General features: G+C 45.5%; 1 protein-coding gene and 1 non-coding gene across 3 annotated transcripts; one reads left to right on the top strand and one right to left on the bottom strand.

Annotated features, from left to right (window-relative positions):
* Positions 1–1,991: 1,991 nt before the first annotated feature.
* On the top strand, positions 1,992–7,445 carry hey2 (hes-related family bHLH transcription factor with YRPW motif 2). 2 transcript variants are annotated; one of them, XM_072499265.1, is made up of 6 exons: positions 1,992–2,247; positions 2,381–2,459; positions 2,547–2,630; positions 2,899–2,980; positions 3,802–4,185; positions 4,788–7,445. In XM_072499265.1, the coding sequence occupies exons 1-6, from the start codon at positions 2,165–2,167 to the stop codon at positions 4,934–4,936; spliced, it is 861 nt and encodes a 286-aa protein (XP_072355366.1). In that variant the 5' UTR covers positions 1,992–2,164; the 3' UTR covers positions 4,937–7,445. The 2 variants fall into 2 exon arrangements, with proteins under 2 accessions (XP_072355366.1, XP_072355365.1); XM_072499264.1 differs by having other exon boundaries at positions 3,802–7,445.
* Positions 7,446–14,100: 6,655 nt separating this feature from the next.
* Positions 14,101–14,172, bottom strand: trnae-cuc (transfer RNA glutamic acid (anticodon CUC)). The gene has a single exon. It is a non-coding gene; the product is annotated as a tRNA-Glu (tRNA).
* Between the last annotated feature and the right edge of the window lie 4,546 nt (positions 14,173–18,718).

The following is an 18,718-nucleotide window of genomic DNA, read 5'->3' as shown; positions in this document are numbered from 1 at the left end:
GATATCCTGGCATTAAACACAGCCTCATCTTTAAAAGCTAATGCTCTCACTATGCTTGAAGCAAACGAGCTCAAGGTTACATGGATGGAAATGTAGCACGATTGATTTAGTTTCAAAATCGTTCATAGTTGCAGTAATTTAAAATCAGAAAAGTAGTTATATCAATATGCTTCACGAAACTGTCTTTAAACAAGTTAATTCTTAATCTTTAATGTATTTTGGCGCACAGCTCATTTCAGCGAGAACTGCTATTTTAACGATTGGTATTAATTTCTTGTTTGTTTTTGAAACGTTGTTTTTACATTGTTCAGACATAACTGCAGCCAGAGCGGTCACTTCCGAAGCATACATAAAGAGCCAAGACAAGTTACACGACGGGAACTGTTTCCTAAACATTCACTAGTAGCCAGATAACATTCCTTAATTCTTCGACAAATGTGTTTTAAAAAATATTTTTGCTCAGGTAATTTTCCAAAGGTTCCGATCAATCTGCATCACTGATACATATCTTTGAAGAGTCACATATGCAGAAGCTGTGCCGAACTCCAACAAACCGAGTAAATACAGACATCAAAAACACACCAGCTTGGGACAGAGATGAGGTCAGGATGAGTGATGTGATTTTTAAAAATATGGATCGACTATTCCAGAGGAAGACATGATGGAAATATACAATGAATATATGTGCATCAAGTCATCGCTGTGGGGGGATTTTTGTTCCACTTTGGAATTGTCGGTGTTACTTATGTTTTTCAACGTTTTAAGACAATCTAAACATTGCAAAACAAGGCGAAGTTAAGTGTACCAAATAATTATAACAATTCATTGGAAATGTTGGTTATCGCGACTTTTTTTTCTTTTGAGTGATGTATATATTCTAAACATGTTTTATAAAAAAGTAATAACAAGATAAATTAGCATATAAATAAAATGGTTGGCATGTTTCTGACAATAGTCGGGCTGTCTGTAAACTGAGCAACAATACCTCTTCTGTTTTATCCTCTTTTTTTAAAAAAAATTGCCTAGAACACCTTGGCTGGAGGTATGTACAGAGGGTGCTGTAATGTTTTTTTCAAACCACCTCTTGTGCAGACAGCGTGTAATTCAGAAAGTTCAAATTACAGGGGAAGTGCTGAAGAATAGTGTCCTGTTTCTGTTCACACGATTATACCACAGCTTAACCATGCACCAAGTACAAAAGCGGCTCTTTAAAAAAAAAGAGAAAATCAATGGGTGCTTCTGTCTCCCACTGTCTATAGACACTTTAAACAGCCAAGCTTGGCTTACATACTACACACATATGCGTTTACAATCGCGCCTGAGATTTGACTCCGGGGCTTGGAATGGAGTGGAATATACGCCCGGTTCATACTTGTGATACTGATACTGAGGTCGCGTTTTAAACTGTTGTTTCCTTCACATTCCGCCTGAACAGAACTGTGATTTCATAAAAGGAAAACTGAACCAAAATTTTTATCTGAAGACGTCAAACAGTTCCATTGTATTTTATGAGCGGTGGAAAGTACAGTGGGGCCCGCACTACTCCGGGGGCCTTTCCATTTGGCCAGCTACCGCTAAAATTAAACCGGGGACCCAGTCCAAATACCAAGCCACATTTCTGCAGACGAATAGACCAGGTCCATTCATTATTGATATCTCCCAAGGAAAAGCTGGGTGATTAGAAGATGGCGATGCATGAACTGTCAATTAAAAGTATAAACGCATACTTATAAAAGAGGTGCCACAACTTTGAATGCACACGCTGCAACATCTGTGAGCATGACAGGGAGCTGTTTCCCCTCCCAGTTTGGCAGTTCTCTAACAGCCCATTCCTTTTGCAGTGAGCTCTGTACTCAGTTTCCCACGCTTTCCTCGACCCGCGTGTTTGACGTACGGAGGGAACGTCATCCTATGTTTCCACCAATGGAGAAGGAGGCTCCTTTGGGCGGCCTGTCACTCAGAGCTGGGGGGGGGGGGGGGGGGGGGGGGGAGGTGGAGAGCAGAGCCACACATTGCAACATTGATATAGCTTATACCGTGGGAAAGAGCATTAGACTGAGTTCAGGCTGCCAGCAGCGCGCTGGATCTGTGGTTTGAGCTCAAAGACCCCTCTTGAAAATCCAAAGCGCCGACAACTGCAGAGATTTCTTCCGCTCCCGCGGCAATGAAGCGCCCTTGTGAAGAGAGCTCTTCAGATAGCGATATTGATGAAACGATAGACGTAGGAAGCGAAAGTAACTACGGAGGGTGAGTTTAGGGGTCGTTTACAACTCAGTACAGCGCGTACTTGTGTGACACCTGTTAACTCCTATTACTGCGTTACTTTTGGTTCGTCTAGAACGAGAATTAGACTGACGATGCCGACTTTTTGTTTCAACAGCCAGGGAAACAATGCACTCATAAGAGCTGGCTCCCCGTGTACAACCTCCCAAATTATGGCCAGAAAGAAAAGAAGAGGGGTGAGTTCTTGCTTTATCTATCACTGCACACCATTATTGCTGAAAATATTTAACCTGCCCATGACTGTACAACTCACTGTCTCCTAGATTATTGAGAAGAGACGAAGAGATCGTATCAACAATAGTTTGTCAGAGCTGCGTCGACTAGTCCCAACTGCTTTTGAGAAACAGGTACTCGATGGTCATTTTTGTGTGTGTGTGTGCTCGATTCGTCAAAAAAGCTTTCAAAATGTTACTTGCAACCGCCACCGTATAAAAGCCATAAACTGATTATACATTGATAATGGTTTAATCAGTGACGCGGTGTTACACTACCTCCGCTGCGGATCTGAAATTAAATACTGCACTGACCGTTTGAGGACAATGCTAACATCGCCAGATTTTAGATGTGAAAGAGAGTTGGGCAGAATCATTGCTACAATGTTCTTGCTTTCTCAAGGGTTCGGCCAAGTTGGAGAAAGCGGAAATACTTCAGATGACAGTGGACCATTTAAAGATGCTTCGGGCGACCGGAGGTAAAGGTAAGGAGTTAATTGAGCGTCTCTTCAGAGGCGATTTGAAGAGGGAGCCCTAAGCAAACATCACATTGACAATTGTGGGCGGGCCCGGGCTGAGAGCAGTGCAAATGCTAATAGCATCATTGAGCTCGTGGGAAAGAGCCGGCGGGACAAAGGCAGCACTTGACCCCGGCTTCTGTTTGCTTTCCTAACACTGCGGGAGCGAGTGCTTTGTGAAACCAGGGAGCCGCATGCGGAGATTGTTTGGGCTTTTTTTCTCTCTCTCTCTCACTCGCTCGCCGAAAGCAGTCAGACCTGCCCAGGGAAACAAAACAAACACAGCTACACCAACAGGGCCCTTCCAGTAATGTCTCCGCGCTGCCATCTAATGTTCACACGGGGAGGCACAGAGCTGTCTCACCGCGAATCCATCTGTCCAAGATCCAGAACAGACCCTTCCTTCTCCGCCCGCCCAGCAAGAGACGATTTGCTGCAAATAATTCAATGGCTTTAACCTATTTCACCCTTCAGCTCACCGTCGCAGCGAGATGTGAATGTTTAAATGGTCAGATAGAATTTATTTACAAATACTTGCCGCTGGCGCTGCACCCAAAAGGTGATCAATAAAATCAATGAATGCACGCTTTAAATTGAACCGCTAAATGTTCGCAAACCAGCATCCCCCCCCCGCCCGCCCGCCAACTTGCAACCCTCAATGCTGTTGTCCAAGCTTTGGGATATTAGCAATGTTACTCTCATATTAACAGTGCATGTGTACAATATTCCGAGTCTCCCTTGGACTGCATCCCTTTAACTGGCTCTCCCGGTTATGTTTCGCTCTGCAGGGTTTCTGGACGCTCACGCCCTCGCCATGGACTTCATGAGTATCGGTTTCCGGGAGTGCCTGGCTGAGGTGGCCCGGTACCTGAGCTCGGTGGAAGGGCTGGACACCTCGGACCCTCTGCGGCTCCGCCTGGTCTCTCACCTCAACACTTACGCCTCTCAACGGGAAGCGGCAGTCATGACCTCGTCAGTGGCTCATCACCACCATCACCACCACCACCACCATCACCAGCAGCAGCAGAGGCTCCAGCACTCCCAGCAGCAGCAGCAGCCTCACCAGCAGCACTGGGCCGCCGCTTTCCACCAGCTACCCTCCGCCTTGCTGCATCATCACGGGCTCTCCAGCGACAGGCTGCTGGCCTCGGCCTCCGAGCTGCACCCAGCAGGTACCGCGGTCCCGGCTCCAGCAGGAGGCTCTGCCCTGCTCACTGCCACCCTGGCGGCGGCGGCCGCGGCTCACCCGGGCGGCGGGGCCGGCATGATCGGCCGCATAGCCCCGCTCTCCACCTCCCTCCTCTCCCTCTCCGCCACCGTGCACGCCGCGGCCGCCGCCGCCCACACCTTCCCGCTGTCCCTGGGCACCTTCCCCGCCGCAGCCGCTGTGCTGACGCCGGGCGGCGTAGCCCTCAGCCCGCCGGGCATCGCTGCCGTCCCGCAGGCCAGCGGCAGCGCGGGCGGCAAACCTTACAGACCCTGGGGCACCGAGATAGGAGCCTTCTGAAGGGAGTGAGGAAGGACCGAGTCCCCCCCCCCCCCCCCGCGGCCAGTGCCTCTCCCTCTGACTCCCGTCCCCCTGGCCTGGGGCAGGAGGAGGGACAGACAGTCACAGCGGGGCCGGCGCAAGCCCAGCCGCCGCCCCCTTCCCGCCATTGCACCTGACTGACTGCAAACCTGTCGCCCAGCTCCCTGCTTTTTGAACTGTTTGACAGCTCGAGCAAAAAATGGTGAGAACAATAATGTAATCGCTTGAAAAACTTGCTCTCTGCAGGACCTTGGCTGATAACCCACTGCAAGAGCCACCAGTACTGTTACCAGCAAGTCGACAGCCATTTGATTCGGGAGCTTGCTGCTTTTAAGTACCCCAATATTGACTATTTTGTTTACGCAAACTGTCAGCAATCAACTACAACACCCTGAAGAGCTGTATCTCCAACTGACGCCCATCGCAGCCGAGCAAGCAGAAAACAAACCGCCTTCTCATGTCTCCAGCAAGTTGACCACCACACAACAGATGAGTGAAAGATCTCTCGTTGATTTTGGAAGCATCTCGCTTAAAGGACCTTCTCTTGCGATTGATTGCAGCATGCCTTCTACAAATGGGGCAAGGTTTTTTGGGGGGATGCAAAGCACACTTTTTCCCTTTTGAGACTTCCTCCTGCAACATGAACATTGTAGCTGAAATGTTTGGTGTGATAGTGGAACGATTCAAATTGCGCAAAGGTTGAAGCTTCTGATCGCTAATTTTCTCCCGTGGGATTCTCTGCATTTTTTCAGGTGAAATGGTCAATCGCCGTCAAAAGCAAACGCCTGGATGAAACAGACTGAAATTTAGGAATCGCACATACATACCTTTAGCATCAAAAACAGTAATGCTGAGTAAGCATTCTCCCACCGTTGTGCCTCTGGTTCTGAATGTTGAACAGATGTTGACGTTTATTTGGTTTGGAAATGGTCAGCAGCAGACTGGACACCCATCCCATTGCAAGTACACTTGGGGCATACATGGCAATACTTTTGGAACTGTATTTTCTGGCTGGATTAGAAAAGGGCTCGTTTTTAAAGTTCTGGACAGTCCATGCAATACAATGAAAGGCTTGGTATTAGAAAACTGAAGAGCAAAACAACATTTACAGTACCCGATGTTAAACCTTTTTGACCACCTGTACATTGTGCATATTTTGCTTATCCAAGTCCAAAATCTGTTTGCCCAGATTCTAAATATATAACTGCGTTAATCGAACATTAACAAAACTGAAAATAAAGTGAGCAGAATTCTATTTGTTCTTCTCCAAATATACTACAGGCAGTTAGAATGGCAACCCTTCATATTGGTTTAAAATGTGGCCTATATTAATATAATTCCTGAAAATTAATATAACTCCATTTCTTTAAGTCAGATTAAAATCTAGGTCAGACTTGGTGATTATGAATATCATTCCTGTCACTTACAGCTCTGTGCATTCTGACCTCCCACGTACCACTTCCTCTATACCACAATCTCACATGGATAAGGGAGCAGGAGCTCATGTCATGTGATCCCCATTAATTTTATGTACTGTACTTTGCCTTCTTCATCCATTATAATGCAATTTCTTAGAGTATAGTTAACGATCTGTTGTCAAAATTCATTCCGCCTTGAAGGTTTAAGTTAATACAGTGGTACCTGGGATCCCAAAGGCTCATCACCACTTTTCTTTGGAACTTCTCAAGCACTCTTTTATTTTAATTATCTGCTTTAAATGTAACATACAAGATCATTCCTCCCATCATTCCCCCCCGTGATCCTTCTAACTTATATCATACTAACACATACATGCAATGAAAAGGACGACAATTAGGCATACAAATTTATTCATCAGTGAAATTTCCAATTCATGACAGTCAAACAAAATACCAAAAGGTGGATTTTTAAAACATTGTTGTTGATATAGTAAAGCAAATAGAATTCTGCCAGTAAATTTACTTTCATTGCATTTTAGTTTCACCTTCCAAATGTTAGCGTGCTTAGAATTAATGCTAGATTAATAAAAGTTCTCAATTGTTGCTGCAGGATAATTCTTTTGGAGAAGAGGGTCCCCTAATTCTTACGTGAAACATGAAAGTTATTAAAATATTAATTATTAGGTGAACCGGTAAATGTTGTCACACAATAATTCTTAAGTAAGCTGAAGTTGCATCATTTGCTTGTGGTTGACATGGAAACTATGCAAAAACATACAGACATTGTGAAATGATGTGTCCAGTAAAGCCTAACTTGGAACTAACAGATCAGAATTTATGCCAACGGCATTTTTTCTGGATCAAATAAATTCTGTCTGTAGCCAACTGGAGTTCTCCAAGGTAAGTAGACCTAGTTAATGCTGGACCCTAGGCATAAGGCAAAGTACTTGATGAAACAGAATAGTCCAGAGCTGAAGACTGAGGTCTGCCATAATTCTAGAATTTTTTTTTTTTAATGTGTCCATGCTTTGAGGTTTGTGTATGGGAGACAATTGTAATGAGAAAAAGCTGGTATGAGAAGCTTCCAAGATATGCAAGTACAATCTTAGATCATCCTCAAGATGTGTTCCTTTGCCCTTTTATTCAGTCACATTCCCACTGTCACTAATCTGTTGCTAAATATACTGGCCCAAGGCTAAGCAAATGGCATTTAATTTTGAGCTCTGTCCCAAATGCAACTTATTCACTCAGTTAAGTAAAATGTAAAATATGAGGTGAGAATATGTTTATTCATAAGATCAAAAGTGAGTACTTGTGTAGAGATGAAACACTAGTTAATATGTTGCACTTGAATTCTCTGCTGTGTGGAGAAGACAGTGGTAATAAATAAGTTTACTGTATGCAGGAGATGATACAATACAAAATGACACATTTGCTTATTTACCTGCATTCTGTAACTCATATGCATTAAATGTTTATAAATATACACTGGTTTTACAAAAAATGTGCTGGTTATTGAACATCCTCTGTAATACTATAAGAAATCTACCCCCAAAATTAGTTTCAGGTACTGGGTAACAATCTGGTAACCTTTTTGTAAATATCTTCAGTTGTTCATCATCAGAAAGAAAAAAGATCTAAATGGTTATTTTTTTAAAAATCACATTTGATTATAGTTCAATGGTTACACTGAATAGTGGAAATGCAGTATGAATATATATTGCAAGATCTTTTTAAAAAATATATATATCTTTTTTTAACAGGAAACTATAGGCCAGTTAACTTGACATCTGTCATGGGAAAGTTGTTGGAAACAATCATTAAAAAAATTTTTTTTTTAGAGTACCCAATTATTTTTTTTTCCAATTCAGGGGCAATTTAGCATGGCCAGTCCACCTAATGTACACATCTTTGGGTTGTGGGGGTGAAATCCACGCAGACACGGGGAGAACGTGCAAACTCTACACAGGCAGTGTCCCAGGGCTGGGATTCGAACCCAGGCCCTCAGCGCCGTAGGCTGCAGTGCTTTAAAAAAATATTTTTAAAAATAAATTTAGAATACCCAATTTTCTTTCCAATTAAGGGGTAATTTAGCATGGCCAATCCATCTATCCTACACATATTTTTGGGTTGTGGGGGTGAGACACACGCAGACATCGGGAGAATGTGCAATCTCCACATGGGCAGTGACCCGGGACCAGGATCGAACCCGGGTCCTCAGCGGCTTGAGGCCACAGTGCTAGCCATTGCACCACCATGTCACCCTATATTTCAAGATCAAGACTGTAGCGGAGGCAACTTTTCACATGAGGCATGTTCTATCTGCGCCACCATGTTTCTGCCTTTGGCATATACCCACTGTAAATTTCAAATGAGTGAAAATCAACGGCACTGTTACTGAGTCTGAAATATGAGACAAGCAACCTCTGTGTTCTCTTCTTTTCACTTTATTTAGTGTTGCTATTCCACTCACGCCTCTGGTTGTTGTAGAAGTCTTTCCCATTGTAAAAAGGAAGGGATTCAGCTCTGCAGATTTCTGCTGAAGAGAAATGGGAATCTCCCTTGAAACATGATGCCATGAGTATCCAAGTTTCCTCAATGCTGTTTTGTAGGGTTTCATATGTCAATGGGGGAGACATTTTTCCACAAAAATGGGTCAAGATTGCAGCCAGCTTGTGCGTCTCTGAATGGCTGGCTGAGTGCTTGCATTGGCAGAAACCAAGTCTGGTGGCCTGTCCTTCCTTCAACTAAGGAATAGTGATGAATTTTTAAAAAACAACCTTTAAAATGGAAGGAGGTATATCTAATTTCAACATTCCTTAAATAAAAAGAAAATACTGCGGCTATTGGAAATCTGAATAAAAGCAGAAAACACTGGAAATACCCAGTGGGTCTGGCAGCACCTGGAAAGTGAGAAACAAACTTAATGTTTTGAGTCAAATATGGCGCTTCTTTGCAGACTCAAAACATTAACCCAGTTTCTCCCTCCACAGATGCTGCCAGGCCTGCTAAGCTTTCCAACAGTTTCTATATTTATTTCAGATTTTCAGCATCCACAGTATTTTGTTGCTAAGAAAATTTTAACTTACTTTTCAGGTGGAAGCCTCCAGCAGCTGAAGAAATTGATTATAACCTGCATGGCAACCATTTACAGTCCAATTCAGCAAAGGGGCAAATGCCAGGCATGCCCTCTGGATGTCCACTGAGCAGCCCTAATTAATATGGTGGGCAGTACGCCTCTGGCACAGCATGAGCGTAAAGAAGGCAACAGCCATATTGAACTCTGAGGCACTCATTTAATTAAATGGCCGCAACATCGTCGAGTTTCAAGGCCATTGTTTTTGAAGAGGTTAAACTTTGCAGCAGTGTAAGTAACATTTAGTTGTCATATCCTGCAATGAAACACAGGACAATAATTTATTGCAACTATTTAAAAATTGAAATTATGTTCTGTGAATGTTTTAATAAACAATTTATGTCCTAATAAGTGGAACCAATCTCCTTACAAAACAATGCACACATCAGTGTCAATTCAAAGCACTTTTTCCAATTTTAAGGCCTGCTGCCATGAGTAGTTTATGTTTTTATCAAAATGCTATGCTGGCACACATAGTACAGAGTTGACTAGTTGTAGATAGTGCTTTATTCCCAAGTATTTGTTTCTGGCAGTGAAGGGATTATGGGATACAGTAACAAAGTTGTCTGCTAAAATGAGATTTCGTTTTTTAAAACAAACTTATGTAAGAGTATTATGAGTAGGTTTTCTTTATTGAGCCTGACTGTTCTCAATTAAATATAAAATCACGGGGAAAATCCATTAGAGGGAATCTAATTAGAGACTTATAAGATAGTAACTTATATCCAAAAGGTAAATCTGGAAAATTACTTTAAATTAAAAGAGTAGCAGGGACAAGGGTTCAAAATAGTAAGCTGCACATTTAGGATTTTTTGGGTAAAGCTTTTTTATAAGATGTCAATCTGCAAGAGTTGTAGAAGATGATTAAATGCATTGCAAGTCACTTCTGCATTGAAATATGAATCCAATTAGTCAATGGTTTGTATATATTAATACATACATTATAATGAAGATCTTGGAAACAAATTTTCTTTCCTTTTCTGACTGCGCATGTCGGGCAGACTGCACATCAGAGAACATGCCATCTGACCTGCCCAGAACTCATATGTACCTGAGGTATTGGCTTTTTCATTGGCAGGACGTTCATTGCACATGGTAGGCTGTACATGTTGGAATTGAACTGAACCAACAACCAGTGTGATGCAGATGTTCGCAGTGCCCATCTGTAGTCCAAGAATCTGATTCGTGACCAAATGAGAATCTGATGCGTGACACAATGACTCAATGCAAACTGCTCTGAACTGTTTCTTTCTTACCCATAAAATATGACAATTTTCCAGTTTAAGCAACATCTGAGACTTAAAGCTGAAACAAGAAAATATACAACTCTTGCAAATAATTTAAACAAAACCAATTTGGCTTGGTGCTGCTCAAATAGAATTTTCTGCATCCCTCCAAAAACAACAACGGAAACTAGAATCAACACCAAAGTGCCATATTATACTATACTTAAGTTTAGGTGTAGGTCAAGATGCCCACAGGAATGTACTCTGGAGCAAATATTACATCTGAGTGGCTCCAAAGTGGCTGTAAAACTTAAACTGGAGTCAAGCCGGTACCTTCTTGGCTTTAGATGTGATTTTGATGGTTCACATGCAACTTTGGCAGCTATGACCTTGTTACTTGGTTCCTGATTACATGTCCGGTTTCTTTCACTGTCTTCCATATACGGAGCCTATTTTCACAGCAACATTGTCTGGCCTTGTGACCGCTGCAGAACTAAATGTTTGGTTTTCTTTAGACTTTAACTGGCCAAGGAATTAGGTCCTTGAATAACTGAGCTAGCAAAAGTGCCACAACTACAAGATTGCCAGCAATAATTGGTGCAAATCATACCGACAACAGAGTGCTAAGGACTAAATCCATTTGTATTCCAGATTATCAAGGAAAATACCTATTCTGTTAGTTCCAACAGGAATCAAGTTACTCAGCACTAGGCTACACCCATCCCTGGACCCTGAAGTATAATTACAAAAATAATACACTATTTGTAGATATTTTTGTACATGACAACATTAATCAAAATTATTGTTATGTTTTCCACAGTTTTTAAAAAAATTGTTTGGACAATCATGAGTCTATTTAATCAGAAATTTTGAAAATACAAAATTCAGTTTATGTTTTCAAATCAAATTTCATATTAAAGGATGGGATGTCATTATATCTCCCACTTCCATTATCATGAATAATGCAAACAAATTAAATGTTGTAAAATGAATAAATGATTAATTAAATCATTTTAAAAAATCTAATTAAGGGGCAATTTAGCGTGGCCAATCCACTACCCTGCACATATTTTTGGGTTGTGGGGGTGAGGCCCACACAGACACAGGGAGAATATGCAAACTCCACACAGACAGTGACCTGGGGCAGTGATCGAATCTGGGTCCTCGACACCGTAAACCCCAATATTTTAGTTTATTTGTAAGACTGTGTGGAAAGAATGATTCACTCCAGGAGTGATTGCATGAAGAAATAGGTTCTCCACCCCCACAAGTTTAGATCACGTCCCAAACACCACTTCCCAGTCACTCTTCAACTTCTCGCAATCCTAGATCATGCGTGTGTTATTCGTTCGCCCTCGCCCACACTTCTCACACTCATCAGCCACCCCTTGAAAGTGCCCACTCATCTTCGCCTGGGTGCACTGTGCACCACATTGAACTGAATCAAGCTCATCCTTGCACAGGACGTGGTTGAATTCACCCTACTCATCGCCTCGCACCTCAGTCCCCAACTCCCGATTCATCCGGGAGCAGCAGTTGCTCCAAAAGGGTGTACCTCGGCAACCTGGGAAACATCCTCCACCCCATTTTATGCAAAGACCTTTGCCTGCATGTATCTAAATTCACTCCCTCTCGGCATCTCAAACCTCTCCCGCAACTCATCCAGACCTGCAAACCTACCTTACAAATACAAGATCTGCACCATCAACAGCCCTGCCTCCCTCCACTTCCCATATATCCCATCCATCTCCCCCGGCTTTAACCTATGGTCTCCGCACAGTGGTGTGAACACTGACATCTCCTCCAACTTAAACTGTTCCCGCAGCTGATTCCACACCCTAACTATCGACTGTACCATCAGGCTCCCCGTATACTTAAGCTAGCAGCAGTGGAGCTGACACCAGAGCCTCCAGACTGGATCCTCTACAGGACTCCTCCTCTATTTTGACCCACTCTGCCCCTCTCTCCACCCCCTACCATCGCCTCACCTTCTCCATGTTCGCTGCCCAATAGTGGTGCAGCAGGTTCAAGAGTGCCAAGCCCCCTTTCTGCCTCTGCCTCTATAGCAAGGCCCTCTTTATCTCGGCACCTTCCCCGCCCATATAAACTCCGATATCACTTTCTCCAATATCCGGAAGAAGGCCTTCGGGAGAAAGATCGGGAGGGTCTGGAAAACGAACATGAGCCTTGGTAGCACATTTATCTTTACCACCTGCACCCTCCTTGCCAGTGTCAGGTGTCATGTGTCCCATCTCTTACAATCCCCCTAATCTCCTCCACCAATGTTGTCAAATTCCACCTGTGCATTGTAGCCCATTCCCTCGTCACCTGAATCCCCAAGTACCTGAATCTTTTCCTCGCTACCTTAAATGGCAACATCTCAAATTGGCCTGCACCCCAACGCATTCACTGGAAACGCCCTGCTCTTCCTTTAAAAGATTTTTTAGAGTACCCAATAATTTTTTTTTCCAACTAAGGGGCAATTTATCATGGCCAATCCACCTACCCTGCACATCTTTGGGTTGTGGGGGTGAAACCCACGCAGTCACGGGGAGAATGTGAAAACTCCACACAGACAGTGACCCAGGGCCGGGATCGAACCCAGGTCCTCAGCGACACCTAACTCTTCCTGATATTTAATTTAGGCCCCAAACTGTTAGCACAGTTGCTTCACAGGTTTGATTCCTGGCTTGGGTCATTGTCTGTGCCGAGTCTGCATGTTCTCCCCGCATCTGCATGGGTTTCCTCCGGGTGCTCCAGTTTCCTCCCACAGTCCAAAGATGTGCAGGTTAAGTGGATTGGCTATGCTAAATTGCCCTTAGTGTCCAAAAAAAAGGGTAGGTGGGGAGATTAGGGGGATTGTAGGAGATGGGACACATTATGAGACAAAATGGAGAAGTTGGACTGTTTTCATTGGAGAAAGCTGAGAGGAAACTCCAAATCATTAGAGGTCAATGCATCATAGATAGGGAATTTCCCATTGGTGATAGGATTGAGAACCAGACGGCACAGATTTAAGGTAATTGGCAAAAGAAGCAATGGAGACATGAGGAAAATCCTTTTCACACATCAAACCAGCTAAGATTGTTAGCATCTTAGCTACCTGAGAGTACGGTGGAGGCAGGGTCAATTGAGGCTTTCAAAAGGGAATTGGGTCATTATGTGTAAAGGAACCGGTTACAACGTTTTGGGGAAAGGCAGGGCAGTGGTAGTGAGTGGGCCAGCACAGCCGCAATGGGTTGAATGGCCAGCTTCCGTGCTAATTCTATGGATCTAGCTATGGTGTCATTTTATTATAGTATGAAACATAAATAAATATGGTCGGGTGTAGGGAAATAAGTCGTTTGTTGCAAATGAACACAAAAATAACTGAAAATTTCAAGTGACATAACTGACAAGTAAAAATAACACATTAACAGACAATTCATGCGAAGGAGATAAAAGACAAATGTAATAAATTAACATTTGGAATTTGCAGGAAATGCCCTGTCCAATTGAATAATAGCTTGTAGTTTAGTGTTATTTGTATTTTTAACTCTGTCCTACCAGCTGACTCACACCAACAATAGCAGATTAGTGCTGTGAGTATGTACTGTGTAGAGGCGATTGGACAAAAATGCAAAATGGTAGGGTGGCAATTTCCATTAACAGCAGCAGAAGACCAGGTTCGCTGGAGTTGCAAGGAAGAAATTAATGGCACACATTAAAAATATTCGATCCTTTAAAGGATGGCACTTTAAAAAATATTAACATGGTGATGAGGGGAAAGGAAAATGCAATTCCCTGACCGGGAATCGAACCCGGGCCGCGGCGGTGAGAGCGCCGAATCCTAACCACTAGACCACCAGGGAACTAGAGAATGTTCGGCCCCAAAGATTCTATGACACAGTATAATTGCCACATTCACGAGTGTCATACTTCCATTTGCCGGGTGCTGCCTGTGCCGCTGCTAACGCGCGTGGAAGTGTTAAACCCTGAGAACCAAGCGCCTGCTGCAAGAATCTGGCGGCGGCCTCAGAGTCCGCAGTCTAATGTTACCGGGGTTTGTATTGAAACAAAAGAACTGCCAAATTGTCTTTCTATTTGGCGCAGTGCAGTAATAATCTGCAACTCCAATAAATTGTGTGCACAGACAGGCTGACATTCGTTTTATTCTGGAGGTGGGACAATTCACAGGTTTCTTCGCCTCTCCTTCTCCAATAGTCGAAAATTGTGCACATGACACTTATTCATGAGCTTCCATAAAGTAGCACAAAAAACGCTTGGAGAGCCCAGTCGCCGCCTGAAAGCAGCGGATACACCTCCAAAAGCCCCACATTTTTCTTTTCTAATTTTCCCGCCTGTTTTTTGTGCAGGGGCAACAGCTCTGATTTGAACACTGCTAAATCCTGCCCCCTCCTGGTGCTTTTTCATTGCGTTTGTGTTGCGTCCTGCATGTTCTTACTTTAAGATTGTGCATATTGTTTAATTCTAAAAACATTTTTATTTCACAGTTGTTAAAGTCTTAACTGGCTTCATGATCCCCTCAAGCCTGTCAGCAACAATAATTTATAAAGCACCTTTAAAGAAATTAAATGTCTTGGGCGCCTTACAGGAATATTTTACAAGTATGACACCAAATCACATAGGAGATATTAGGTCTTATGACCAAAGGTTTGGTCAAAGGGGCAGATTTTAAGGAACGTCTTAAAGGAGGAAAGTGAGATAGACGGAAATTTACCGGCCTCGTCGCATCACTGAATCGGGCGCGACGAGGCCACTCAATCACACCCAACAATTAATAATCAACATCATGATCCCAAGGGAGCAACAGCCAGGATTATAGAAAAGTTGCAGAATAACGGCACCAAAAAGTTTCTAAGTGTGGTAGCTCGGCCCGGCGAGACCGCCACCACTATAAAATGTTAATTGGTCCACTTAACAAGGTTCAACGTGCTTCATGCCACAAATGATGGTCCCACCGGCTGATTCACCAGGACCGTGCTCACCTGCCCTCTGCTAACAAAGCACTTTTTCAAAAAAAATTTAGAGTACCCAATTCTATTTTTTTTCCAATTAAGTGTCAATTTAGCATGGCCAATCCACCCAACCAGCACATCTTTGGGTTGTGGGGGTGAGACCCACATAGACACAGGGAGAATGTGCAAATTCCACATGGACAGTGACCATAGGCCGGGATTCGAACCCGGGTCCTTAGTTCTCTGAGGCAGCAGTGCTAACCACTGCACCACCATGCTACCGGGGAGAGCAGCACTTAAACCGATCCTGCACAGCCAAGCCCATTCAACTCGCAGCCATGCCTCCAAGAAGGCAGCCCCATGATTCAGTGATGCCATTATGGGCAGATTATTGGATGTGGTCAAGATCAGACGGAAAGCCCTGTTCCCCTGAGGGGCTCAGAGGGTCAGCCACACGGCAGTGCTGCCTGGGAGGAAGTGGTAGCGGCTGTCAGCTCGGGGAGTGTCACTCGGAAGACTGGCACCCAGTGCGTAAGAAGATCAATGACCTCCATCCCCAAACCCCACGAGTATGTGTCTGGCACTGCTCCTTCCCAGCATCGGTCCGTGCCCCGGCTCACCAGCAGTGCTGCCCGACCCCCCATTACGGGCTGTCTCCCCAAACCCCTCCCTGCCCTGCCCTTTCAAACCCCATACCCCCTCGAGCATTCTGGGGCCTCCTTGAGCTCCCCCTCCTCCCCGTGGCCCCCCTCCACAATAAGCACGTGTATGGATAACGGTGCCCCCTCTGTGTCCCAGCAGGTGAAGATGGCCCACAACAGACAGCAGATGGCCCAGATGGGTGGCGGGGTGTTGGACGTCAGAGTCCTCACCCCCTACAAAGAAAGGGCCCTGGAGGTTGCTGGGGTGGGGGGGGTGGGGGGGGGAGCTGAGGGCAGATCCGTCAGCAATGTAGAGGTTGGCCTACGGAGCAGAAGTGAGGATCCACCGGCCCCCACCCTGATGACTGGTCACATGTGAGTCGTTAATGCCATACAGAATGACCCATCCCTGCCACTGCATGTCCATTCTCCCGCAGGATCTCCATCCATCGGCAGCAGCCCATCCAGGATGCCCCTGTTGTGGGAAAAATCAACCACTTCAAGAGTCAGACTTGCTGTGATCAGATAAATGCAGTTTTATTGTTACACGAAGCTTCGGGAGAAAGCGTATGTACCCCGCGGTACAGTAGCCAGCCTTTCTCCCGGTTTGAATGGCAGTCATTCATTTTATACTTTGGGTTCACAATGAGCCCAGATACAAAACAATTATCACCTTGTTATCTTTAAACAGCCACTTCGGGTTGACAATGAGCCCAGATACAAAACAATTATCACCTTGTTATCTTTAAACATTTTACAGATTGTACATCGCTATTTGTAAGCGTTTTGCCATTTACACATGGCCACAGTCAAAGAGGTTTTACAGGTTACAGGCAGCAGCAGGAAAGTAGTATCGATTGTCCCTTTGTTTTAGGAAATGGCCCAAGACATTCGTATTAGCATATCATTGTGTACACCTTGGCTGAAGTCAGCTTTATTCAAGTGGTGTCCCGCATTTATGTATTTCTTAATCTTCCTGTCTGGCTCCCTTTGTCCTGGATCTGTTCCTATCTGTCCTACTGGCACCCCGCTGGACTCCAGGCATCAGTTATGTCTGCTTTATTCTCTGTGTCTCCATCTTGTGTGTCAGGCAGCCATCTTCTGTGCCAAGTGCCCTTCTGAACCATTTCCCACTTCACCCCCCTTTACCACCCACGAGAGCTCCGAGGATGCCACCGTCAATGTGTCACCCTCCACCAGCACAGAGACACACACGTGGGTGGTTAACAGTAGTGGACAGGGGTTGTGGGGCACATTCTGGTAAGCACCACAAAGCTGCAGATGCACATCAGGTGGAGGCAGGAATACCCAGGGGAGACAGCAGTCAGAGGGATCCCAGGATTGAGCTGGGTCCCAGTCAGATGCTGAGCCTCTAGACCAGCTTTACTCGGAACTGATGCAGCTACTAGGGTGCGGCTGTGAGATTCAGAGGGCGATGTCAGTGACAGTCCAGAAGATCCATAGCCGATTGGAGGAGTCCCTAAGCTATGGGCGCAGGAGGTAAAGCTGGCAATGCGTGGCACCGAGGCAAACACTGCTCAGAGAGCCTGGAGCACGATGTCGGCAGCATGAGTGGAGGTGACCAAGACATGGCTCAGTCGGTGATGGTCATGGCTGAACCCCTCGACAGTGTGTCTCAGTTGCTGGGGGTTGTGGCCTAGTACCAGACAGACCTTGATGAGGCGATGTGGGACATGTCCCAGTCACTGAGATGCATCGCCGAGGACGTCAACACTGTGCTGCAGATATTGGGGAGCAGCCGGGACTCGATCCATCCTGGGATGAACTCCAGGGCCCTCTGGGCACCAACCAGGAGGAGGGGATGCTGGGTGCCACCCTGGAACCACCGTATGGTGACGACAGCGGGCACCCACTCCCCTGCTCCCCCGAGATCCACCCCTCTGACAATGGTGCATCTCGGAATCAGCACACTGCGGCATGGCCACCGGCAATTGTGTCGGGGCCCCAGAGCCCCCAGAAGTCGCCCGCCAGGGGCATCGAAAGCAATGGAATGTGGTACGCTGTAGGCTGCTCCAGCTCTTATGTGTATCCTGGGGACACACCTAGACACAGGGGTAGAGCACAGAAGGCGAAGCACGTCGAGGATCACTGAGAGGGCACTGGGGGAGAAGAGTCTGGGGAGGGGGTGAGGGGGGGTTGGGTGCATTGCCTGGGGGATGGGTAAGGGGATCTGTGAGGAGTGGTGAAGGGGGGGCGGCACCATCGGGGGATTGGAGTAGTTGTGGACACATGCAAACTTTTTTTTTAAAAATCGTCGGCAATATGACACCTCCAGCACTTTCTACTGCAACAGGCCGAATGCCATCCCATGCCCCATTTTGCTGTACACGGAGGTCCTGGATGCCCCAAGCAACACCCACCCCGGAATACCATGGATGTGAGCGAGCACTCAGCAGACAGACAGGGATCAGACTATGGCATTGAGTGAGAAGCACCGGCGATCAGCTCTCAGCGGGTTATCATCCCCATCCCACCGCTCCCCTGCCCTGAACAGACTCACATAGCCCCCGACACAGTCCCCTCACCATGGAGTGACGTTACACAGACCCCAGGAGGGTGGGAAATCGTGAGGGAAGGTGGGGGGCAAGGGTGAAGGGGAGGGTGGGGCATGGGGGAAGATGTAAGGCGTTATTGGGGAGAAGGGGAATGACAGACGAGGTAACGTTCTCTGTGAAGCAGGTAAGGATGAGAGACTCCTTGGCGGTCCAGGCTTGCCGTTGCTGCCTGTCCTCCATCCTTCGGCTGGTCCTGCAGGTCCTCCCCAGGCCCGTCCACCA

Source organism: Scyliorhinus torazame, chromosome 4 (assembly GCF_047496885.1).
Source record: "Scyliorhinus torazame isolate Kashiwa2021f chromosome 4, sScyTor2.1, whole genome shotgun sequence".
Taxonomy (NCBI): domain Eukaryota; kingdom Metazoa; phylum Chordata; class Chondrichthyes; order Carcharhiniformes; family Scyliorhinidae; genus Scyliorhinus; species Scyliorhinus torazame.
The sequence above is the reverse complement of the archived record's forward strand: the minus strand, read 5'-3'. Positions and strand labels throughout refer to the sequence as shown.

Coding starts and splice junctions, on each gene's coding strand:
- hey2 (XM_072499264.1), top strand. CDS start 2,165: ATGAAGCGCCCTTGTGAAGAGAGCTCTTCAGATAGCGATATTGATGAA. Junction 2,248..2,380: donor AGCGAAAGTAACTACGGAGG/GTGAGTTTAGGG, acceptor TTGTTTCAACAG/CCAGGGAAACAATGCACTCA. Junction 2,981..3,801: donor TCGGGCGACCGGAGGTAAAG/GTAAGGAGTTAA, acceptor TTCGCTCTGCAG/GGTTTCTGGACGCTCACGCC.